The sequence below is a fragment of the Aspergillus sclerotioniger genome (assembly GCF_003184525.1).
Source record: "Aspergillus sclerotioniger CBS 115572 chromosome Unknown BO94scaffold_3, whole genome shotgun sequence".
NCBI lineage: Eukaryota > Fungi > Ascomycota > Eurotiomycetes > Eurotiales > Aspergillaceae > Aspergillus > Aspergillus sclerotioniger.
This window is the reverse complement of record NW_020290993.1, coordinates 919,146-942,788: the sequence shown is the minus strand read 5'-3', so window position 1 is coordinate 942,788 and position 23,643 is coordinate 919,146. Positions and strand designations below refer to the sequence as shown.

At 53.7% G+C, this 23,643-nt stretch overlaps 8 protein-coding genes across 8 annotated transcripts; 4 read left to right on the top strand and 4 right to left on the bottom strand.

Annotated features, from left to right (window-relative positions):
- Positions 1-2,891: 2,891 nt before the first annotated feature.
- Positions 2,892-8,044, top strand: BO94DRAFT_606437 (uncharacterized protein; the record flags this gene model as incomplete). Its single annotated transcript, XM_025616518.1, has 3 exons — positions 2,892-6,233; positions 6,304-7,722; positions 7,783-8,044. The coding sequence occupies 3 exons, from the start codon at positions 2,892-2,894 to the stop codon at positions 7,933-7,935; spliced, it is 4,914 nt and encodes a 1,637-aa protein (XP_025471978.1). The 3' UTR covers positions 7,936-8,044.
- A 468-nt stretch (positions 8,045-8,512) lies between these two features.
- BO94DRAFT_606433 (putative metallo-beta-lactamase domain protein) lies at positions 8,513-9,798 on the top strand (the record flags this gene model as incomplete). The annotated part of the gene is made up of 4 exons (XM_025616517.1): positions 8,513-8,631; positions 8,686-9,280; positions 9,322-9,402; positions 9,541-9,798. The coding sequence occupies 4 exons, from the start codon at positions 8,513-8,515 to the stop codon at positions 9,733-9,735; spliced, it is 990 nt and encodes a 329-aa protein (XP_025471977.1). The 3' UTR covers positions 9,736-9,798.
- Positions 9,799-9,861: 63 nt separating this feature from the next.
- On the bottom strand, positions 9,862-10,710 carry BO94DRAFT_581554 (uncharacterized protein; the record flags this gene model as incomplete). Its single annotated transcript, XM_025615413.1, has 1 exon — positions 9,862-10,710. One exon carries the CDS (start codon positions 10,708-10,710, stop codon positions 9,862-9,864), a length of 849 nt encoding a protein of 282 aa, XP_025471976.1.
- Positions 10,711-11,129: 419 nt separating this feature from the next.
- BO94DRAFT_562871 (putative haloacid dehalogenase-like hydrolase) lies at positions 11,130-12,455 on the top strand (the record flags this gene model as incomplete). The annotated part of the gene is made up of 4 exons (XM_025614320.1): positions 11,130-11,234; positions 11,415-11,647; positions 11,791-11,953; positions 12,034-12,455. 4 exons carry the CDS (start codon positions 11,130-11,132, stop codon positions 12,247-12,249), a joined length of 717 nt encoding a protein of 238 aa, XP_025471975.1. The 3' UTR covers positions 12,250-12,455.
- Positions 12,246-14,422, bottom strand: BO94DRAFT_531128 (zinc knuckle domain protein). The gene is made up of 2 exons (XM_025610833.1): positions 13,350-14,422; positions 12,246-13,299 (listed from the first exon to the last, which is right to left on the bottom strand). The coding sequence occupies exons 1-2, from the start codon at positions 14,340-14,342 to the stop codon at positions 12,442-12,444; spliced, it is 1,851 nt and encodes a 616-aa protein (XP_025471974.1). The 5' UTR covers positions 14,343-14,422; the 3' UTR covers positions 12,246-12,441.
- A 726-nt stretch (positions 14,423-15,148) lies between these two features.
- Positions 15,149-15,857, top strand: BO94DRAFT_542473 (ORMDL family protein; the record flags this gene model as incomplete). Its single annotated transcript, XM_025613094.1, has 3 exons — positions 15,149-15,281; positions 15,392-15,750; positions 15,810-15,857. 3 exons carry the CDS (start codon positions 15,149-15,151, stop codon positions 15,855-15,857), a joined length of 540 nt encoding a protein of 179 aa, XP_025471973.1.
- A 2,316-nt stretch (positions 15,858-18,173) lies between these two features.
- fetC (putative ferrooxidoreductase Fet3) lies at positions 18,174-20,208 on the bottom strand. The gene has a single exon (XM_025610832.1). The coding sequence runs from the start codon at positions 20,175-20,177 to the stop codon at positions 18,339-18,341; it is 1,839 nt and encodes a 612-aa protein (XP_025471972.1). The 5' UTR covers positions 20,178-20,208; the 3' UTR covers positions 18,174-18,338.
- Positions 20,209-20,975: 767 nt separating this feature from the next.
- Positions 20,976-22,510, bottom strand: BO94DRAFT_483848 (FTR1 family protein). Its single transcript, XM_025608937.1, has 4 exons — positions 22,351-22,510; positions 22,162-22,286; positions 21,644-22,089; positions 20,976-21,583 (listed from the first exon to the last, which is right to left on the bottom strand). Exons 1-4 carry the CDS (start codon positions 22,379-22,381, stop codon positions 21,022-21,024), a joined length of 1,164 nt encoding a protein of 387 aa, XP_025471971.1. The 5' UTR covers positions 22,382-22,510; the 3' UTR covers positions 20,976-21,021.
- Between the last annotated feature and the right edge of the window lie 1,133 nt (positions 22,511-23,643).

Sequence of the window (23,643 nt, the reverse complement as noted above, 5' to 3'; positions counted from 1 at the left end):
GAATAAGCACATCCTTGGCAGCCAGAAGGGCTCACAGCCATCGATAGCTGCAATGCATGTCATTCATGTACGGTAGCCGGTACGAAATGAATCGGGCTAGCTGTTCGGTTGGCCTATGAATAGATAGTACTATCTAGACTGGGGTTGTGAATTGTGATAGGTGATCTTATCTACGGAGCACGAAGTACTGTGGTGTCATTGATACAGGGTGGAACTATCTATACATAGTAAGGTAGGTCAGGTAGGTATGTGTGGTAGATACTAGTCTGTCCATCGGGATTCGGAAGATAAATAAGATTTTGCGAAGAATGCGACTAATCGAGGAATGCTATCCGGGAAATTAAAGAAAGTTTAATGCGATGTTAGGTTGGATTCCTGAGGTAGTATATCGGGATGGTGGCTGCCTGTGTGGTGGAAAGGACGGCATCGACCGATGGGTAACTACTAGTAGTAGGTAGATAGATATCTCCTTCCAGCTTGCCACTCATCATGCATTGATAGTACTGGTTCTGTCTGTTCTAACGAATCCCATCACACAGAATTGACTTTGCTGACGGATGGTAACAGACCCTCCTGGAAGGTGAGTGGCATCTGGATGACCGGCAAACATGGAAGATCCTTGGAGTTATGCGAATCAACAGGATGGGTGGCTGGGTCTTGGGTAGTGATCAGTGATCATGGTGGCTGGGAAACTCATGAAAGGGAAGAAGGGACGGAACGGGATCCGCCGTCGAACTTTTCATCGGACGGGATATCCTGTGCCACCATCCCGGCAAAAGTACGGAACCCTGCTGCATCCAACGTTGCAAGTGGCAGTAAGCAGCACTGATCCTGACCGTCACCTGTCCTACAGTGTGATGATCGTTGCAATGGGCGTAAAGGCCACCAATCAGCGGGGTAAAGACAGGGCCGATGGATGTGATGAGTTGGCAGCCTTAACCGCCAATGGTTGATGGAGAGTCGGTCGTCTGGGAGACCGCCCGGGCCTTGAGGTGACTCTTCTTTCTTCTTTGCCATGAGGCGGGTCGGAGGGAGGGATGGAGGGAGGGGGAGGGCTCCACCCCTGCGATGACTTTGGTCGGACTTTCCTACCGTACCTACACTAGTCATGTTGTTCGGATGTTGATGCTGTCCGTGAGTAGCCTACTCCGCAGTGGTCTTCGGATTGTCCGGTCCCAGGTACAGCAGAAGATCGTGGCTCTACATGACGAGTCACATCGGGGGGCTCTGGACACTGCTGGCAGGGCTCGTGTTTCATGCTGTATAAATGGCAGCCAATTCCGGAGCATCACGATCCAGGTTTTTTCACCGTCAGGTTTCATCACCATGAGTCTCAGGAGGCAAAAACGCTCTCACACACCTGTACGATGGTAATAGGACCACCCAAGTCTGGGACTGGCAGACAGACAGGATACAGATCACATCTCGGGTCGCACTACGAAGGCAATAGCCCGCCCGTCCAGTGGAAATGGGTGGATATATGAATAAAAAAAAAATATTATCTCCCCGATGGCTCCTTACATTTTGGTGGTCTGGGACAAAACGGGAGTGGATGAGGGTTTAGGTTGTTCTTGAAGAAGCATAATCGGGAAGAAGGCGACACCGGGGATGAGGCAAGGCTGACGGCTCGCCAGTATTTATATCCTCTCAGCAGTGGGAGAGGGTCGGAGTGCAGTTGCTCGGTCACCATGCGTGGATCTCATCTGGTGGATGAGGATGGATGGACCCCGAGGGATACACACGTAGGAAGCAGTCCACTTCTATTGAACCCAACCGACGTTGCCGATAGCAATGGAACCCAAAGTGAAGTGAAAAGACCTCTTCAGACTGCGAGGCGACTATAAGAGCCCAGGAAGCGGGATAATCGCGAGGCTGGAGGGCAGAAGCTCAGCAGCATCTTCAGTCCGTTCAGTCCGATCAGTTGGGTTGCCAGCTCATCCAGGCCGTACCTTACTTAAGTTCCAGCGACATTTTCTTGTCTAGCCGGCCACTAACTAACTAAACCGCCATTATTATTATTATTATTATACTCTGCCAGCCTTCTCTTTTTTTCCCCTTCACCGTTTCCACCCATCCAGTATTGCCTTCTCCTCATTTTCTTTTTTTTTCTTCCCTCTCTTCACTCCTCTGGTTCGAGTTTTTCACCTGGGTTGGGTGTGCCCTGCAACCGACTCATTTCCCCAGCCCAGCCCGGAGTTCCATCCAATCCACCCAATGCACGGGCGACTCTTGCGGTGAATGCACATGGCCACCACCGACTACTGATTGATTGATTGATTATCCACACCGATTGTTGGCTTATCGCAAGTGAGGGAGCTTCCTCAATTCACCTACGCCCCTCGTCGTCTCTTTCCCTCTATCTTCCTGACCACCTTCTACTACTGCCATTTTGCGTTCCTCTCCTCCTCTACCTCCTCCACTGTTAATCCTGCTGTTGCTGCATATTCCTCCCAACCCCCCAGCGCTGGTACGCTTCTCCTCTTTGCTTTTTGTGATATTGCAGCCTCCCTCACAGCTGCCCTCTGCGTCCCCACCTGCTCTGATCGCCATCCTTCTCCCCATTCACATCATCTCCTGCCCAACCCATCCACCCGTCTGATTCCTTCTCCTCATCCGAGCTGCATATCGATCGGTCCGATCTGTAGTGACACTCCAATCTGTTAGCAGTCGGACCCAGTACCAGCCTTAATCCTTCCACTTACCGTACCCCCCCTGCACGCTTCCTGCCCCTGAAATCTTGCAAGTTCCTAAAACAGGAAATAAAAAGAAACAAGAAAAAGAAGAAAAAAAGAAAGAAACACAGAGACCAAGAATTTCCCCTCCCCCCTCCCAAAGCAGAGTATGGTCTTGTCTGGCTGAAAAGAAAAGAACCTTCGCTCTTTTCCTCCATCATGGGCGTCGACACCCGCAGACCGATCTTGCCTGCCCCCACTGAATCCATTGTCGATACCAACGGCAGCATCACAGGCACTGATCTGGCAACTGACATATCTCGCCGCACAGACAGGACCTCTTACTCCATTCCTGACGACGGGAGCCCCGTCACCATCCCCACTCGCCGGAAACACCGATCCCGCGGGGACGACTCCAAACTGTCCCGCTCATCGCAGCACTCCCAGACCTCCCTGCTCATCGAGTATTTCGAGGGCGGGAAGGGTTCTGGATCCCTAACTTCCCGGCCCAGCGTCCGCGTCCGAGTCACCCCTTCCTCCTCTCGGAAGCTTAAAGACAAGGATCACATCCAGATTACCGAATCGAGTGGGAACCGGAAACCGGTCTATTCCCGCCGCATCTCCCTCAGCGCGCCCCACAAGCACAAGGCGCTGGGTGAGTCGGGTGCCGATGACCATAGCATCAGCTCTTCCAACTCCGCCACCGACGAGAACCAGCCTCCTGGCCATTTGCCCCTAGAAATCGAACTGATGAATCGCGACCAAGGCAGTGAGCTCTCCGCCCTGTCTCGCGACACGAGGTACTTCCACCCAACCTCGGATATCTCCTCGATGCCCGCGGATAGCATGCTAGACGCCCCATCATCCGGTCCTCGTCGAAAACGCAGCCAGAGTCTATCAAGGGAGTCTAAAGAATACCTCAAAACCCCACGACGACAACGCAGTCGCAGTCTGAGCACCGAACGAATCGCTCATCGAGTTGCAGAGAAGCTCAGCAACGATCCTCGTGACGTCTCCAGGCAACGCCGGCGCGCCGAGAGAAGTAGATTCGAAGATAGCGATCACCTCCAAGATATGGATTCAAAGTCTCCTCGACGTCGGATAACCGACGATATGATGAGCCCGGAGTCCAGCCTTCTCAGTGCCTCGGCTGTGTCCTCTCATCGACGGTCCGGGGACCAGTACTCGTTTAAATCCGGCACGTCGAAGTCCTCGATTAACAATCCAAAGCTACTTGAAACCGTTGAAGACGCAATCCGGAGACTGATCTTACCGGAGCTGAAAGAACTTAAGAAGGATCAGAAGGTCATCTCCAACACGTCCAAATTTGACCGCGACATGAACGCCTCACACTCCTCCGCCAGCACGCCATCTCGGGATGAGCTGGGAAGGCGACTCTCCAAACATGCCAGTGCCCCCGACGTCCGAAAGCCCAAAGTCGTTCTTAACAAAGATAGTCGCGATGAAGGCATAATCCTTTCTGGCGACTCAGTTCCCTCCCAGAAGGAGCGCAGATCCAGTAAGGATAGCGAGAGAAGCCACGAGAGAATCCAAGATCTCGGATACATCAAATGGGCCAATCGGCCCGAGTTGACGGAGCAAGAAAAGTTGCGACGACAAAAAAGCAAAGGACTGCGATCAGCGGAAAAGGCTGCGCTCGTTGGGACGGCCCTGACCGCCGCAGCCCTCCAGCACCACGATTCACGATCAAGCCTCGGCAAGAGCGAGGGGAGAAGGAGAAGTAGTGGGCCCCGAAACCCTGGAAGTATTAACGAGACCGAACTAGTCTTCCAGAAGCACAATGTTGCCCCTATGCCGCTACGCAGTGCGATTGAATCAGACCTGACGAGAGCTTCTCTTCTCTCCGAGCAGACCGCAGAACCAACAGCTCGGTACGGGTCCCCATACAGTGACGCCAGGTTCCAGGAAGTATATCGCGACTCCCCAATTCAGCCGCTGTCTCCCGGAACCCGGACTCCGAATCGCACCCCTCTGGACACGCGATACGAGCTGAAGCTCAAGCACAGCAACCTGTCCAGCCACGACTTGTCGATCCACAGCCCCGCGAGTCGCTCGCCCGTTGGGGATGCCGCTATCGCAGCAGCTGCCGCAGCCAACCTGCTCGATACCCACTCCGAGAACCATGATCTCGATTACAGTGATCTGACAAGCCGTCGGCGCACACTCAGTCCGATACAAAGTGTGGCCAGCATTCAGAGCCAGTCTCCGGTCAAGCAGGACTTGACTCATTATGATAGGTACGATCATTCCGAAGATGAACGAGAATTGGAGCCGCGCCTCTCGATTGACTCTCTTTCGTCTGCGCCCAGCACGAACTTGGCAAGATCAACCCGTCCAGAAGGCCTTAGTATCACAAGCCAGACGGAGTCTCTACGCCGCCAGCAGGAACCCGGCCCCGAGCTCGGTTACGAGGAGACCCCCCGGCCATCCCCACGAGATGGAAGACACTGGGAGACAGAATCCGAAGATGACGAAGATGATGACCAAAACTCACTGGCAGAGACGGAGACTCAGAGCACTGTGGGTAAACGGATGACCGGGTACACCGACAGCGAGATCGACTACCATGACAAAGTGGATGAAGGCCGACCTGTCGCTGAAGGCCGTGGCAGCAACCCTCAATTTATGCATCCGGCGGCAGTCGAATCGGCAGTAGCCTCTCTCCTAGACCCTACGATTCTGGATACCAAGTCCAGTCAGTCTGGTGCGAATCGGTCCATGGCAGGAATCCCGGAACAAGAGGAGAGCCACGAACCCGTGCCTATGGAACAACCGGAGCCATCAATTCATGAATCTCGTCAAGGAAGCCCTCTTAAACAGCGCGAGGATGCTCCAAGTCCCGATGCTACCTCATTCCCTAGACGGATGGGTGCTACGTCGCCGCCTCAGAGCGTCACTCAGTCGCTGGACGACCCGGCCGAGCCGGCTCCTTTGTTCGCCGGTGGCCTGGATGACCTTGATGACGACCCAATGCCACATGCAGATGATCGAAGCCCGGATTCTGAATCAGAAATCAATACAAACCCTTCCATCATCCAAGGACCAGCGGCCCATGAGAACAGTTGGTCATTCAACCGGACGCCCTCAAAAGACGCTCCAGCTCCATCTCCTCTCTTTGACAAATCTGGTGCCGCTGCCGGCGCCGGCTTGGGCCTGGGATCGGTTGAGCAATCCCACTATGACCAGGACTACTATCCCGAGGACGAATATGCTGCGAATAACTACTACGATCAGCAGTACTCTAGAGGCCAGATGTTCGGCACGCCGCTCGGGGCCAAAGACGAGGGCTATGTCTCGGCCGCAAACCCTCGCTCCCCGAGTGTTGACACTCCCGAGCCTCTCAGCAAAGGCATTGCTGGGATTGATACAAACGGGATGGGTATGTTCGACAGCCCTATTGGAGGGGATGAATTCATGCCATCTCACCAGCGACAATTGAGTGGCTATTCCCAGGGAGTTGGATCACCCCTGTACGATAGTGCGACAGGGAAAGGAATTGACAGGATTCAGTCAAAGGATATCGTTGCCCTTATGGACCATGTAGGTCTTCACTTTCTGCTGTTGCATGTATCACTGCTGTTGCATGTATCACTGCTGACTATCTCAACAGCTCACTGTTCGCGATGCCCAGCGGAACGCCAGGGACACCGAGATCCTCGTGACTCTTGTTCGAAGCGCCGCCGAAATGCGCAATTCATTTGAGGAGATGAAGAAGTTCATTGCGCAACAAGACGGGATGCTCCTGGAAGCCAACGACCGGCAGCATGAGCGGACACATAGGGCTCTTGGCGGGCCACGTCCCCAACCGGTCAGCGTGCGCAGCGCTCGCCAGGTGCCGGTGGACGACGGGGATGACATGCGCTCAAAGCGGAAGAACATCTTTAAGCGTGCACTCAAGGGCCTGAGTCTCAAGAACTCCAATGACCTGACCAGGATCGAGGATATGCTCGAACAGCTACTTGATGAGGTCGAGGCTCTACGCATCGGCCAAGACGACAGGTACATGCGTGGAGGCAACCGGCCCGCCAGTGTAGACCCTGAGGGATATGAGCCGGAGGGTCACGCCGGGACTTCCTCCCCGGGAAACCAATCAGAGTATCTTTCGACATCCTCCCAGCCTGCTCTGGAACCACTTGTTGGAAATTCACTACGGAGGGGTGGCCTTGAGAACCGTGTCAGTACGGTCCCGGAGCTCGATGAAGACATGGAACTCGACGAACCGGGGGATTACTCCAGCCCTCCTATGCCCTCCCAAGAGCCTGTGAACAACCGTCTGGACCGAGCTGGCTCCGCTCCTGTGTCAACGCCCCCCCGTGAGCCCATGGCATCGGGCGCCCTCAGTAGCGAGGCCACACCGAAGACGACTGAGAAGGCTAAGAAGCACAAATCGAGCAGCTCTTCGTTCTTCCCGAAAATCTCCCGCTGGTCCAAGACCACGGCATCTTCAATGGGAGACAACATTCGCAATAGCATCCAACCTGGCCGCAAGGAGCGGGCGTCTTTTGATACATCGCGATCTGGTTCAGAGCTCGCACAGGGGCCATACAAGACCGACTACTATGACCACCAGGGCGACGACAGATTGCGCTCCACGTACACATTGGATGACCCGCAGCAGGAGAACCGACCTCCGTCGCCCCTAGTTCCGTCGCAAGCCTCGGAAGCCCCGAAGTACCGGGCACACCGGGGCAGTCTCGATCTCCACCACCCCCAGCCTCGCCAGGGGCCGTCTGGGCGATATCAGTCGCAGCTAGAAACGCAAGCCCAGGTCTACGGATCGCCTCCTGGTGCTCCTTCAGAACACTGGGGATCCAACCCTAGCTTGTCGGGGGTCAACGCGAACCCGCGCCATAGCGGTGCCAGTCGTCTGTCGCCCATCTCAGATGCAGGCTATTCGGAAGCGAGCTCGCGTCACACTGGACCGCCGAGGCCACCCAAGATCAAAGATGAGGGGCCACTGATCCCGGAGCGGCCGCCCAAAGTCAAGGAAGATGACGAGCGATCGTATATGGAACGAGTTGCTTCGCGGGTTAGTGTTAAAGTCTGGAAGGGACGCTTTAGTCGCATGATGCTGACCATATCTCTGTAGAGTTCTATCATGCGCTCTCCGCGTAGCACGCCCCCTCCCCGGAAGCCCACGGGGCCCCGTCCTCTGACGTCGGGCAGCCAGTACAGCCCTGCGCGGCGGAAGAGAAGCCAGTATCGTGCCAGTCCGGAGCAGGTGGACGACGACATTGACTAGTGACGTGACGCATTTTGAAATTTGATACCCAGCGATTTCCTCATTCTCGACAGTTATACGATTTTACCATGTTCACGATTTATGACCCGCGCGTTGTGATGATTCTTGCTTTCACGGTTACGACCAGTTGCATATGATGGGACGGTGGTTGTATGTTGCCTGAGAGAGGCATTGGGTGTAAACATTGCGGTGATGTTTCTGTACCATGTACTCATCTGTTTTATATGATTCCCTTCTTGCTGCATATTTGTGTCCTATGGGACGGTTGATAGTGCATAATGGTGGATGCATGGCTGCATGCGATGGAATGAAAAGTTGTCGCGTGTTCCGAAATTGGAGTCTTGACATCATCGGCTCTGCTGAGTTCTCCGCTGTATCAGCCACCGACGGACCGTGGCTAGGATGCGGGGTCGATGCGGAGATGCGAAGCTTATCAGGCGGTGTCTCATAGATAGTAGATTGACACAGACACTATAAGAGGACCAAGTATCCGGTACATCACCACCACCCTTTGTCTCTTTTCTACTTTTCTCCCTGTACTTCTCTACCCTACCCTACTTCGTATTAATTTCCCACCATGACCGATCCGCTCGACCTGGCCATCTGTGCCACCTGCGGCACACAATACTCGACCGCAACACCTCCCCCAACCTGCACCATCTGCGACGACCCTCGCCAATACGTCCCTCCCACCGGGTATCCTCCTCCCTCTCTCCCTCCCTACCCCCCACTTCCCTTCTCTCCCTAAAGAAATGAACAAATACAACTAACAACCAATACCACCACACAGCCAAACCTGGACCACCCTCCGCACCCTCCAAACCCCTACCCCCACTCCCGACACCACAACCACCACCCACTACACCAACACAATCACGCCCTCCCCAACCAACCCCAAATCCTCACCCTCCACACAACCCCCAAACTCGCCATCGGCCAACGCGCCTTCCTCCTACTCACCCCCCACGGCAACATCCTCTGGGACTGTCTCACCTACCTCGACGACCCCACCATCTCCCACATAACCTCCCTAGGCGGTATCTCCGCAATCATCATCTCCCATCCGCATTACTATACCACGCATCTAGTCTGGGCTGAGGCGTTTAATTGCCCCGTGTATTTGTCGGCGGAGGATAGGGAGTGGGTTATGCGGAGTGATGATAGTGGTAGGCAAGTCTTCTGGGCGGAGAAGGAGATGGAAGTTGTGAGGGGGTCTGGGGTGAGGGGGATTAAAACTGGGGGACATTTTCCAGGGAGTTCGGTGTTGTGGTGGGCTGGGGAGATGATGGGAGAAGGGAAGGGGAAGGGGAAGGGGGTGTTGTTGTTGGCGGATACGATTGGGACGGTGCCTAGTGGGATGGGGGATTATGGGGAGGGAGGGGGCAGGGGTGGAGTGAGGAAAGAGGGGATGGGATCATGGGTCAGGGTAGGATCACGTATACGTTTATGTGGAGTTTTCCGAATATGGTTTGTTCTTTCTTTTCTTTCTTTCTTTCTTTCTTTCTTTCTTTCTTTCTTTCTTGCTTGCTTGATTTCTTCGCTGTGGGTTGAGGATGGGGGTAGAGTGGGGGTTGGGTGGGGGTGTTGGCTAACTGATGATTGCAGATTCCGCTCCCTCCAGATGATGTGCATAATATTTGGAAGGCGCTCAAACATATCGAGTTTGGCCAGGCGTATGGGGCATTTGTGGGCATGGATACCGCGGGAAACTGCAAGCAACGACTATTGGACAGCGCAAAGATCTTCGTCAAGGCGATGGGATACTTGGACCATGCGATTCACGAGGAAGAATGTTCCTGATCTAACACATTGCATTTGGCTAGCTGCATTGCTCTGAAGCATTTACACCCAGCATGAACATCATCGGCGCAGTTGCATCCACCAGATAATACAAGGAATGATATACATGTTAACCCATCCCTGCCCTCACACATCGGTAAATGGCCTCACAGAGGTCCGCACCTCCTCGACCTTGGCGGTGTCATTGGTGGCACACTGCGCCGTTGCCAAAGAACTCAGCTCCAATCCATCGCTAATGGGAAACCGCCCGGGATAGCTGTCTGCTGAACGTGTCTGCTGCAGCTGCTCCATATCCAGTGTGACCTGGTCTGGCTGCGACTCATCCGCCAGCACGGTGTCCATCGACCACGGACGACTCATGATACTGAACCGCAACCTCTCCGACATGAATCCAGAGAACCGCACCCCCGGAAGCATGCTCTGGCGTTGGCTTGAGGAGTTCGAATGAGGATCACTAAGCGACAGGCTTCTCCGGACGACTGATGAGTAGACCGAGTCACTGGCGAGCGGCTGGTGGCCCAGAAAGTGTACGCTCGCTTGCGCGCTGGTGTGGTCGTCGTGCTCTCTCCCTCTGCCGGCGACGGCCAGATCCATACTTCGGCTGGTCACGCAATTCGACAGACGTACCACTCGCGAGGGCACAGGCATGAGCGGGATGGCCAAACCAGAAGAGGGGGCACTGTCGGCTGTGGTGGGTCTCATGTCCGCGGTGGAAGACAGACTATCATTGAGTAGGGTGCTCTCGGGCACGATAGTCAGGAGAATGTTGATGATGTGTTGCTCCCTGTAGCTGATGGCCTGGCCGACGTAACTAGTCGGGAATCTGGCAGAGTTCCTCCTCACTCCGGTGAGAGATGCTAGCACATTCAGGAGCTTGATGGTGAGCAGGGCTCGGAGTAGCGAGAGGATCTTGCGGAGGTTGATGGCGTTGAGGATGGAGGCGCGAGGCGCGGAAGGGGGCTCGTTGGCCGGCATGGTGATCGTCAGGGTGTATAAAATGGTCGGGACGAACGATGTGAAGAGAGATGGATGGAGAAGATCATTGTGAGGTGTCAGGTGGATTGCCTGGTTGGGCAGGATGTGGATGTGCAGCTGCAGGAAGGAGCTTTCCAGACTGCAGCTTCCGTAAAGCATGTTTTATGTAGACCAAGTCGAGGCAGTAAGTACGGAGTATACATACCTACTACTGGTATTAGTGGGAGTGAAGCTATAGTAGAGCTATAGTAGAGCCTGGCAAATGGCAGCGCAGCATCTCCGCACCACGCCATCCAAGCTCCACCGGCTATCTTATCAACGCCACTCACTCACTCTCGTCATTCTCCCTCCTCTTCCTCTTCCTCCTCCATTTTTCAATGTCCACATCCCAGTCCATCCTGCGTGTTCCTCGTCACCTCATGGCTTCCCTCGGCGACTACCCATTGCGTCAAAGGCGTTTTGCCCCCCTTAACCCCTCCAAACCGACTTCCTCCGCGCCCCCACTCAAAGGCATCGTCTTTGACGTAGACGGCACCTTATGGTATACCTCCCATATACACACATCTATTTTCACTTCTCAATCCCATTTCATCCAATCCTATCCCCCAAACTAACAAACCAACCCCCCTAGTCTCCCTCAAAACCACATGTTCACTGAAATGCGGTAATTCCCTCCCCCCCTACTCTCCCTATACATAGCACAGAATAAAAGGCTAACACAAAACAGAGCCGCCCTCAACATCGACAAAAAAGTCGACATCCTACACCACATCAGCCGACTCCCCACCCCAGAATCGCAACTCGAAGCCGCCAACAAAATCAAAGCCATTGAACGAACCGCCATGCGCACCCAACAACCTCAACCCGGGTTAGTCCAGTTAATGGATTTTCTCGAGGAGAGGGGGGTGAAACGCGCTTTGTGTACGAGGAATTTTGAGTATGTATTACCTTTCCTTACCTTAGTCTACCTTTCTTTTGTGGATAGCATTAGTCGATATCTGTTTGTTTGTCTATACGGATATGCAAATGTCAAATGTGAGGTTGGAATTGGTATCGATGTTAATATGCACTGAATTGTAGGGCCCCCGTCTTGCACCTCCTCAATAATCATCTCCCTGCCCACGTCTTCCTCCCTATCATCACTCGTGAAACACCTGGGTTAATGCCCAAGCCTGATCCCGCCGGGATATTGTTCATCGCGAACGAGTGGGGCTTGGATGGTGGGGCCGGGGGGTTGATCATGGTATGTTCACTTCATTTCGCTTCATTGGTTTCCTTTGAATGTAGGTGGGTAGGTAAGTTACTTGGCTAATGTTGGTGTAGGTGGGCGATAGTCTCGACGACATGACGGCTGGACATACCGCCGGCGCAGCAACAGTACTGCTTTTGAATGACCATAATGCGCATTTGAAAGACCATGCGCATACGGATCTGTGTATCGAGAGATTGGATGAGTTGATTGATATTCTGGATGAAGGGTTTGTAGGACATCGTGGTGGGGAAAAGGTTCCTACGGCTACGGATCAGGAGACAGAGTAAGGGATTCTAGAGTCTTGTACATTAAACATGGTTCGGAGCTGTACATATGGGACTCCTGGCTTTTAGGTGAAGGTGCAAGACGAGCAGCTTTTGATATACACATCAATCAATCAAACCCCGGGGTATAGCTGTACAAACAGGAAACGCCAACCGAGTCAACGACCTGTCTTCATTATTCATCACACCAAATCATCACAGTCGGAACTTGTCCCATGCCTTCTTGGCCGCACTCGGGAGCGGGCGATAGGCATCGCCGCCGCCGCCTCGCTTCCCGCCGCGCCCTCCTCCGCGGCCCCCGCCGCGTCCGGGGTTCCCGTTGCCTCTGGATGGAGGACGGTTCGGCAGTCCACCCCGTCCATTCGGCTGCCAGCTATCCCTTCCGCGTCCGCGCGTGGGACGGGGGTTGGGAGATAACGACCGCTGGCGGGAGTTATTGCCAGATGAGTAGTTGTTGTTGTTCCCTCTGTAACCGCTCGCAGGTGCCAGGTTCTTGTTCTGTCCAATGCCATTGCCAAACCGGATGTGGCCGCGATTGGCGCCTCGACTGACGGGTGGACGATGGTCTGGCCGGGCCATCATGTCGTCGCTGTCGGATGAGGGAGAGCGCTGGTCGGCGCGGCCCCGAATCTTCATGCCCCTTCCTTGACCTCGGGGTGCCCCACCGCCTCGCCGGGCACCCACGACCGAATTGATATTGGTGATCATGTTTGGGTCGACCCCGCGGAGGGTCCAGGATGAGGAGCGCAGTCCTCCTCCCAACGACGGGCAGTCGCCGATGATATGGCGGTTGCTGGTGCAGTGGGCACAGGATAGTGAGACGAGAACGGGCTCTGACGATGCTTCCTGGAGGGAGAATTTCCACATGAGATCGCAGTTCAACTCGAGGTGCTCTGATGATCCGCACAGGTCGCAGGGGAACTCGCTCGTGGAGCCCTTCAGGGGGGAAGGACAGCACTCTTGGTCGTGACCACGCTGGCGACACCTTTGGCATCTCCTCCAGGACGGGCAGAAACTGCTCTGGTGCTGGTTCCAGGCACCGCAATGTACGCACTATAAGGGTCAGTTGATGGTCTGGTTCGGTGAGTTCGAGTAGTACATACCTCCCGGGAGGGGCAGACTTGTGCCAGGTGCCCCTCGCGTAGACATTCTGTGCAGGCTATTGGTAGTTGTAGGTCGATGTCATTGACGTCGCGGTCATAGAATCTGTACTTCGCCTGAATGTCCATGTCGTCGCGATCCAGATCAGCGAGGGTGGAGGGAGAAGTCGGGTACTTCTTCGAGAAGCGGAGAAGCGCATCCTCTTTCGATTGTGTCTCAGTAGCGCCCTGTCCATGAGCGACCGTACCGCCTCCGCCGTCGGAAACTGGTAAAGCCTCGGGATCATAGTCGTCTTCGCCGTCTGGTGTGATAAGGCCATCCTCGTCCTGACCAAGGCTCTGACCGTTCCGAGACCCTATGTTCAGCAAGATCGAATCATCCGCTTCCGAATCCAGAGACTCCGAGTCATCTGAATCGCCAGAGAGCTGCATCTGACTGGACTCGTCCGAGCTCTCCTCATCCACCTCACCCTCTTCGATATCCTCGACATCATCCTGACCAGGTTTCGAGGCTTCCGCGTCGTCATCACCGCCGGACGAAGTAGACGCGCTGCGACTGCGCCAGAATTTGTCGTTGACGGCGTCAAACTGAGAAGTAGATTTGCTCTCGTCTGTCTTCCCGCGACTGCGAAGCGATGTGCGGATCGCACTCTTGTTCCCCTTGTTCCAGTTCACAGGTGGCGCCGGTGCGGTGGACGTGGACTCGGCCTGTGCATCACCACCTTCGGAGGAGTTGCCATCCGAGCTGTCGGAACCCGAAGAGGATGTGGTGTCTGGGTCTACATCGAGGGCTGCGGCGCTAAATGTCGCACCCTGAGGGACAAAGTCGCGGACATTGCGGGCATCGGCGGAGCCGTTGCGTCGTCGTCTTTTCCGCGGGTTCGGGTTGGAGTCCTGGGAGCTCTGGCGCGAGGACTGGTGGGAGCCGGTTGCCGGGGGGCGGGACGCAACCGCGGCCGTTCTGGAGTCGTTGTCGTCGGATAGTGAGTCTGGCATCCTGAGAAAGGCTGAAGGGGAAGAGGAAGGAACAGCGAGGTGCAGGCGTGAAGAAGCAACAGCGCGACGTTTAATTCGTGATTCGGGCAGATTTCGCGGATGGAAATTTACGGGGAACGGCAGCAACCATCAACGCGGGGGGGGGGCAGGTTTCGTACGGAGACGGTATGTATGGTCATTTTGGCTATCAAATGCATCAGGGGCAGATCGATCCGAGACGGAGGATTACGGCGTCGTCGTAGACTCATCGCGGGTGGTCTAGAACGATGAGATGCAGCAAAGCGTCCGCTTGGGGCTATTCTTAGCCATGCCGACGAAGATTGAGGATCGGCTCCCTGCCCCTCGGGATTTTGGCGCAGCTGGCATTTTTTTCTTCTCCTCGAGTCGTTCTTTTTCTTCCTTCTGGCATTGTGTCCTTAGTTTTTCCCGTGGAGATTCTGGACTTTTTTTTTGGCACCTCGGTAAGGTTACCCCTGTTCTGGTAATACGGAGACGTGCTCCCGTGACCAGCACCGCCGCCGATCGTCTTCAAGATCGCCTCCACGCCAGGCGAACATCAGCTTCCATCCAGCCAGCTTGCTCTCTCGTTGCCTCTCCGCCAGTCCGTCTTTTCTCTGCCACTCCCTCGCGATCTCTCCCTCTTCCTCCCGGTCACTCGAGTCGTCGACTTTCTGTCCGAATTCCCCCCTGGATCCCCCCGGTATCCGCTCAACACCGCCAAAGTGTCTTCTCTACTTGTTCCCCGTGCCATCTCCTTCCCCCCGGACGTCGACGCTGCGTCGCGCCGGTTGACCCCGGACTCCAACATGGCCCAGGGCAAGGCTGGACGGAGGAGACGCTCGAGTAGCATCATCTACCAGGAGCCTGCCGAATCCATTGAGCACACCAGCGACCAGGCCGCCCTGCCCAATCTGAATGCGAACTGGGTCAACGCCAAGGGTGAGTATTGGCCACCTCCACCTCCTCCTCCACCGTCGTCGACAACGCAACATGAGGGGTTCCTGCGGGGATTGTTTCCAAGTGGCTGACCACTTTGTACTACCAATCAGGTGCCTGGACCATCCATTTCGTCCTGATCGTTTGCCTCAAGATCTTCTACGACATCATCCCCGGCGTCTCACAGGAGACCTCATGGACCCTCACCAACATCAGCTACATGTTCGGATCCTTCCTCATGTTCCACTGGGTGCGGGGCATCCCCTTTGAATTCAACGCCGGCGCGTATGACAACCTCAACATGTGGGAGCAGATCGACAATGGAGATCAGTACACACCCACCAAGAAATTCCTCCTCTGCGTCCCCATTTGCCTCTTCCTCCTCAGCACGCATTATACCCACTACGACTTGACGTATTTCACCATCAACTTTCTCGCCACGCTGGGGGTGGTCATTCCGAAACTGCCTTTTGTACGTTTCCTCCTTTCTCTTTTGCGGATTTGAGTCATGGATGCTAATACCCATCTTAGTCGCACCGTCTGCGGATAGGTCTCTTCTCCGATATACCGGAAGAGTAGCCGCTCTCTTTACTTTTTCTTTCCCTTTTGCTTTTTGGCTTCTCCCCCATTTACTTGCTTTTATTCCCTTAACACTTGTGTGTTTTTATTGCTTCTTACTACTACTAAACTACTACTTATCCGTTCTTGATAATATTCTCCGCTTGGCGTCGCTGTCTCTTTCCTTTTACCCTCTCCGCCCTTCTCTATCTTCCTCTTCCTCTCTTTTTTTTCTCATCTCGCTTCTTTCCTTGTCTAAATTATCTACGCTTTCCAATCCGCGGGTTCTTATACCCAGCAACTGGGCGGCCGGACCCGTCGGAGAGTGCCGGAAAACAGAAAGAGATCGAATGAGCACTCGAGGAGGGCAAAGGGTAAAAAAAAGGGAAAATTGTGGTTCGGTTTTATAGAAAGGGTGATGGCGTGAATGGGGCGTGCGGAATAGATGAAGATTAGGGGGCCGGTCGGTTGGTTCTGGACTCTCTTCTCATCACCACTACACTCTATATAAGAAGATATTCTTTACTGCTGTGGTGTTTGATAGCGTAGTTCCATCGTGGTTTGCGGGCCTTAGGCAGCCGTGGAATTCTGTCGATGGCGTGATTAGAACGTAGTTCCGGAGTATTCTATATGCGTGATAGGCTGTATGCTTGTTTCGGACTTATTCAAGGCCGTCAACACAGCGGCATAAAGAGCTTCTAATACATTGCTCTAGTCACTTGGACTACATCAAAGTAGAATAATTTACCGAGCACAACATCTCTCCACGACCATGAAATACCTAACCTACCAACAACACCACTATCCAAGCTACTATACGGAGTATATCTATCTATCTATCGACCTAACTAGACTAGTCTCCTCAACACCCACAGCGTCAGAGTGAATTCTCAATGACCTCAACTCAATACTATAGCATTATAGGCCGCTTCAACGCAGTAATTAGATACTATCGTTGCTACCCCCATCCGTTCACCGCACAGAACGTTTCTTCTTGATTTCTCAGTGTAGACGTCTCTGCTGATTCGGAAATGTCGCTGAGGTTTGGGAGGTTTCGTATTCGGCGTAAGGGCGCTATGATCCAGCTGGTGATTCAAATGTCCCAACTGGGTTGGTTCTCATGAGTAGTGTGGGGTATTCAGGTAGCTCGTTGAGCAAGCAAACCCTAGACTCCTAGATAAGTATCACTTCCCAAGTTCATCAGAGTCAAGCTTGACCCCATGTAGGGAGCGTAAAGACACAAACCTCCCAGGTCATGGAATGCTGGTAGCAAACCTGACCCCGGAATTTCTGGCTGAGTGGAAATGGTTGGGAATCTTTGCAGAAAAGCATCCCCGAGGAACAGATAATCTCACCGTTCAATGATACTATCCCACCAAAGCCCCGATAGTTAGTAATCACATTATCAGACAGTCAAGGGACTTCTTCCCTTTAACCCGATCTAAGACTTACAGGAAGTGTATGGAAGCATCCCATAATCTGCATCTTCAAACCTGAAGACTATAGAATTGGAGAATACCTGCACCTGCATGCGGTTGGACGAACGAGTCTCCAGGTCGGTATTTCCCTCGTAAGCGAATAGATCTAATGGTACTGATAGTGGATTTTCCGATAGTACTGTCATGCTCGATGGAGATCAGAGGTCCTGGATTCTGTTTAGATTTGTTGAGTTAGCTCTCAACTAATGTAAGAAGAAGCTTTTGACTGTAAGCTGGTTTTGGTATTCGTCCATCATATCACTGCCATGTTCTGGTGGTAGTAATGACAATGATGAAATTGAAGCAGAGAGGGAAGGCTTGATGCAGTTTAGTATAGCGGTCGGTCATTTGATACCACGTCGGTATATGAATATCAAGATGTTCAATGATTGCTAGATTGGTTGTTGGTGGTGGTGAGGGGAGGAAGATGAAGCTATCGGGCAGGGAGGGAGGGGAAAGAGGCACTAGAACTAGAGGGTCAGCTGACTGCGTTGCTTTCAGTGAAGGAGCCTCAATCTCGATAGCAAAATAGCACTAAGCATGCTATCCCTTTTTATTGCAATCCAGGGGGTGATTCTTCTGAGAAAGTCCATGATTAAATGTCTTCCCTCTGCCATTCACAAGCTCAACGAGCTTCTTCACTTCGATGCGTTCAGTCAGGGTCTTCAAAGAGAAACACCGAGCAGGCCATGTAGAAGTCTTAGGAAAGAGAAATGTTCTCTCCGGTCTGGGAAAGGTAAGGGGCAGGTGGTGATACGAAGCAAGAAGGAAAGTTTGTTACTTGACTGGCTCGGGAAGACTCTGTATTGAAGTTCGAAGAACATGCCTCAGGAGAAATTGACAAACAACTTTTATTACTATCGGGTATATGACGCGACATGCAAGATTAGAGTGGCGGCCTACACATAAACCAGTATCCCTCGCATAGGGATCTTCTCCTATATACAGACATCCATGATATTAAACGCGCAATAACAAGAAGGATCATCAACACAAAAGGTCCCTCCTAATACCAGAGATCACCTTAGTCTTCATGCTCTCTCACCTCCTCTCTGCGTGCAGTCGGGGCCTGTGCCCCCTTCTTGATATCCGACAGGCCGTAGAATGCAATCATACCCATTCCGAGGAACGCACTCACACACGAGAACACCAGAGCCACGATACCCCGGGCCGTGAATCCACCGGGTAGCCAAGCGACCTGCTTGTTCTGGCCCGACAGGTCCGTGTAATCCTCGGTGTTTCCAGCCGCGTTTCCTTCATAGGCAATTCCTGCCGCTTCGCATACGTCGTAATGCTGCTGAGGAATGGTCACCCGTTCCTGGATCGCCAGGGGCGCCTCGATGAAGACCATCGCCAGACCCTGCGCCAAGTGCCAGTCAATGTGGCAGTGGAAGAACCACACTCCCGGGTTGTCGGCCTTGAAGCGGATCACGAAGTATCCCTGCGGCGGCAGGACGAAGGTGTCTCGGCGCGGGGGGTAGGCTGGGAAGGTGCTGTGGTTGGAGGCGTTGTATGTGACGGGATCCCCATCAGCGTAGTCGTAGAAATGCTCTCCGTAGCTGGGGAAACGGTCAACCATCTGGAAGGCATGGCCGTGGAGATGGAAGGGGTGAGAGCCAGTGTCGCCGTTGTTGAGAATGATCTCGACGACCTGGTCCTCGTCTAGCACCACGGAGTGGGTGTAGTCACCGTAGACGGTGGCATCGGTGGCGAGAGACCCGGCTGACATGACGGTGTACAGGGTGGGGACCTTGGGCTTGGTGTAGGAGATGTCGTTGAGGAAGGCGTAGTCTGCGCCGTTATCGAGGACTTGCATGGTGACGGTGAGCTCGAGGGAGACGTCGGGGTCCTCGAGAAGGGGCATCCTGTCGTAGGGAACGAGGCCCATATCGTCGTAGGGGTCCAGATCGGAGCAATCGGACACGGTCATCACGGCTTGCGGGAAGGAGGCACTGGAGTTGTATTCCAGCCAGTTGGTTTGGTTGAGCTTGAGGTCGGAGGGGATGGTGTCGAGCAGGACGGAGTCTGCCACGGTCACGATCGGGTAGTTCTTGTCCGTGGAGTTCTTCATGGTGACGAGAACAGAGTAGCGCTGGGCAGCAGAGATGTAGAGGATGTCGGCCTCGGCGGCATCAGTGTAGATACCGTCGATCTCGACGATGCGCATGGTATGATCCTCGATGTAGAAGTACTGCGCGACAAAGGCACCGATGTTGATCAGGCGTAGCAGGTATGTTTTGCCTGGTTCGACGGGGATCTTGGTGTTGAGGGTGTCGTTGAAGAGGAACGAGTCGGGAATGGGCTCGGCTCCCGTGGGATTGTCAACGGTGATGAAAGTCGGGGCGATCTCCTGGGTGAGCTCGTGGTACCAGTCTGTCATGGTGATGGTCAGGTCCTCGTCGTACTCATCGGCAAACCAGGAGCTATTGTCGTGCACAATCAAGGCCTGGCGGTAGCCATCGGGGTAGCAATAGTCGGTGTGGCAGTGGTACCAGTACGTGCCGTTCTGGTTGACGGTGAAGTTATACGTCATGGAGCTGCCAGGGGGCACCGGGCATTGGGTCACCAGGGCCGGTCCGTCCATGTCGGTGGTGTTGGTCTGGTACATGCCGTGGAAGTGAATGGACGTGCTCTTGTCGCCCAGTCCATTGTACATGTTCACCACCAGCTGGTCTCCCTTGTCCACCTCAATCACGGGTAAGGGCCATTGACCGTTGATGCCAACCACCTCTCGCTCGGCCAGGCCGTCTGGGTTGGCCGTGACCCAAGTAACATTGAAGTCATAAGTCACAGTTTTGGCCTGGCATTGGGCGAGGAACACGACGGCTGCGAGCCAGGAAAGCAGATGGCGGGGGAATGCCATCCTGTCTGTCCGCCTGAGATGAAGACGAGAGTTGTTCGGACAGGAAGGAAAAGAAAGAAAGAAAACGGGACGAGGGAAAGCCCTGCGCGTGGCTTCTATATACCTTTGACGCTTGGCAGGCCCTCGCCTTAGTGGAGCAGCGAGCAGGATCGATCATCCCACTTATCAATCAGTTGGGCCGTCGCCGGAAGGTGGTACATACTACGGGACATGACTACATGCATCCACGAATGCGAGGCGTGAGACGAATCAGATAGCCATCTGATATGGGAACCATTCCAACCATGGCCCAAACGGGCAGATTCTCGGAGTCCCACTCGAACAGCAGTCCCACCCCAGTTTTCTCCCCAGAACAAGTAGACTTGCCCGACTTGGCATCCTTGGCTACTTTATCTCCGACTACTTCTTGCTTAAAGGCGCCTGTCAGGGAGAATTTTTCATCTGCAAGCGAGCAGATGGCATTTTATCCACGCCCGACAGCATCTTATCATGGTGGCTGCTTGCTGGGCCGGGCTTATCTGATGCAATTTCTTGCCCTCCACCCCTGGTCGTGCCAAGAGCGGGTATTACACTAGTATCAGCCCTCGCTTTGTGGTTACTTGGTGGTTACTAGTCCATACGCCGTACATTGCCCTACTTCCGTCCGGTTTGGTATCGATCCGACTGATGGATCCCTGGACCTTGCCAATTTACTGTTTCTACCAGTCGATCTGCACACCGATTATTCACCGGAGAACTACAACCTCGCGAAATGCGATGGCAAATTACCGAAACTACCCGCATAACGCGGTTCGACCAGAAAAAAGCTCCATTTTCTACTTCATACAGCGAGTCTACCCGACCGCTACACAGCCCTAACCTCCGCTTCTCTCACAGACATCGACACCCCAGCACCAACCGCTTTCTCATTCCCACTGTTTCCCAGAATTCCGGGTTGCTCTACCGGATCGTCATTCTCTTCCAAGGGCCGGCGTAGGATCGTGGCTATCACCCGAGCCTTGAAACCCTGGTAGCGTGCAATCATAGGGTCAATGACGGGGATCGCTCCCTTCCGCTCGCGATACAGCATTGCAGCATAGGCAAGCATCACGCAGACCCAGAATAGATTATAGGCAATCACCGACCCCAGTGTTGCCGAGTTGGTCCATCCGAGCAAGGCATTGAAGATGCCCCAACCGCCGCCGCCGCCCAACTCGGGGTTACAGCAGTTAACGTGCCACACACTCTGCCTGATATCATAAGATCCAGGACCCGAGCCTGTTTCCGAGGCATCCCCGCCAATGATGTTGTTCCAAGCATTGTTCTGAAAGTACCACACGCCACGGGAGAACAATCCCGCGGCCACCAAGTATAGGAAGCAGGTCGAGACGATCAAGAAGAACTGCATGGTGGTTTCACTGCCTCCTCTACAACCCCGATGATTCATTAGCTTGGGTCATACCCATAATGGTCAGAGGATCACATACCGATAGATCAGATATCCAACTAAGCATCCCGCGATGAGACCACACACAACCGCTAGCGGGAACGATGTGGCTGGCAGGCCCAACCCGACACCTCCGACATAAACAACCGCCTCTAGTCCTTCACGAAGAACAGTGATAAAGGGCAGGATGAACATGACGTATTTCTCAAACCACATCTTGACTCGGCCCTTACGCGAGCTATTGGGCCGGTCGTGATGCTGGAGAGCTTTGGTAAGCTTCACCCGCCACTTTTCCTGCAGCTTCGACACCCGCAGCAGGGCTGCACCCATGACGGCAATAATGATCGAGGCTAAGATTCCCAAGACGCCTTCCCAGATATCTTCGGTGCTAGAGAAAGTGTCCGTTCCCAGGCTGTAGAACGCGCCGATCATACCGGCACCGACGCAGAGGCAGATGAACAAACCAAGTGCGCATCCTAGCCACACCTGGTGTGAAACGCACATAATCAGCAATAACTCTAGAGATCAACCGATGACTGACTTCCCAGCGACACTTACCTGTCTTTTGAGTCGTTTATACGTTTCGAGTTCTCCACTGCTCCCAAGCGTCTGCTTCAAGAACGCCAACAGAACAGACACAACAACACTTGTTTCCAGGCATTCTCGAAAGCAGATGAAAAAGACTGGCCAAAAGTCAGTAACTTCCTGGCCGCATTATAGCATGATGCTATGCCGTGGAGGTCCTACCAGTGACGGCAAAAACAGGGTTGTTGCCCATGTTGACGGCGGGTGCAGCAAGGGAAACCACAAGTCGACTGTGGATGGAAAGTTGTGCGCACGCGACAAATTTTTATCAGATCATCTTTCAGGATCAGGATACGAGACCCGCTGATTGATAAGTAGTCGCAGCTGCCCGGCCTTTCGCTTTCACGCCACGACGGACCGTTCATTACCTACCCCTCCTGAACAATCTTACGGGACGGTTTTACCGTATTGTGTGTAAACCTTGCTTCGATCGCCATGGGTATTGAGTGGTCCCTACTGTTGGGGGCAAAAGTTCATCGAGACCGTGTTTACCACCCCACTCTTCGAGCTGGTTGGATTGGATATCTGTCCCGCTTATCAGCACCAAAAAGCAACCTCAGCCACTCGCCGGCCATTCTATACACACGTGCAGGCTGAGGGAAGTGTATCCAGTGTCCAGATACTACTAATCGTTAAGCAGGTGGGACCATCCATAATCCTTGATTATTGATACGATACTAGGAATGTATGGGTCTTCTCCGGTGAGTCAGATCACGGTGAGACATCTGATAAATCGCCTACTTCTTTAGCTCGAAGCGGCGCAGAATCCGTACTCTTATTCGACCCTAAGCTTATGTTCCAGTACGGAGTACCGGAGTTGTGATTGGGAATGCGGATCGGCTACTAGGTACTAGGTTGAAGACGGCTCGCGTGCAGCTCCCTACCTATCTGGCTCATGTCAACCCACCATTTCAGAAGGATCTGAGACCGTCCTGGATGAAGGTTGTTTTCCCGAACTCTACACATATCGTGATGTCCATTGACTGCGGGATGTCAGATATCCCGACCATTGGGTGTGAATTGCCCCAACCCAACTATCGGGGTTCATGGCCCAATCTGTCAGCGGCAAGGGATGAGGTTGGGAAATGAACCGCCAACCATTGACTAGAGTCAAGCTTTCCCTCGCACGGAACAGTGGATCTCGGGTGGCGGGGCTCCGAACATCCTGGGTCCGAGTGAAAAGAGTATAGTCTTTCTCTGTGAATATCCATGGGACCACTGGGAAGGCACTTGGAAAGGGCCATGTGGTGCAGAAAATTCTCCGTTCAATGTTACAGCTAGTCCCTTCGTACTTGTCCGATTTAATTCGCAGCAGGTCAGATGGCAGGTTATACTGCAATGACCCGACTCCTGTGTTACCGCGGAAAGAAGCAGGTCGCTTGGCCTGGGCGATTGGCTGCTGAGTGCTGGAAACAGCTCATTTCTCGACCAGGAGGTATTCGTGGACGGCTTCCT

Excerpts from the sequence above, each read along its gene's own strand:
- BO94DRAFT_531128 (XM_025610833.1), bottom strand. The coding sequence starts at position 14,342 with ATGCCAGACTCACTATCCGACGACAACGACTCCAGAACGGCCGCGGTT. Across the intron at positions 13,300-13,349 it reads AAGTCTGCCCCTCCCGGGAG|TGCGTACATTGCGGTGCCTG; the intron begins GTATGTACTACT and ends TGACCCTTATAG.
- fetC (XM_025610832.1), bottom strand. The coding sequence starts at position 20,177 with ATGGCATTCCCCCGCCATCTGCTTTCCTGGCTCGCAGCCGTCGTGTTC.
- BO94DRAFT_483848 (XM_025608937.1), bottom strand. The coding sequence starts at position 22,381 with ATGGGCAACAACCCTGTTTTTGCCGTCACTG. Across the intron at positions 22,090-22,161 it reads ATAAACGACTCAAAAGACAG|GTGTGGCTAGGATGCGCACT; the intron begins GTAAGTGTCGCT and ends GTTTCACACCAG. Across the intron at positions 21,584-21,643 it reads GTTGGATATCTGATCTATCG|AGGAGGCAGTGAAACCACCA; the intron begins GTATGTGATCCT and ends TCGGGGTTGTAG.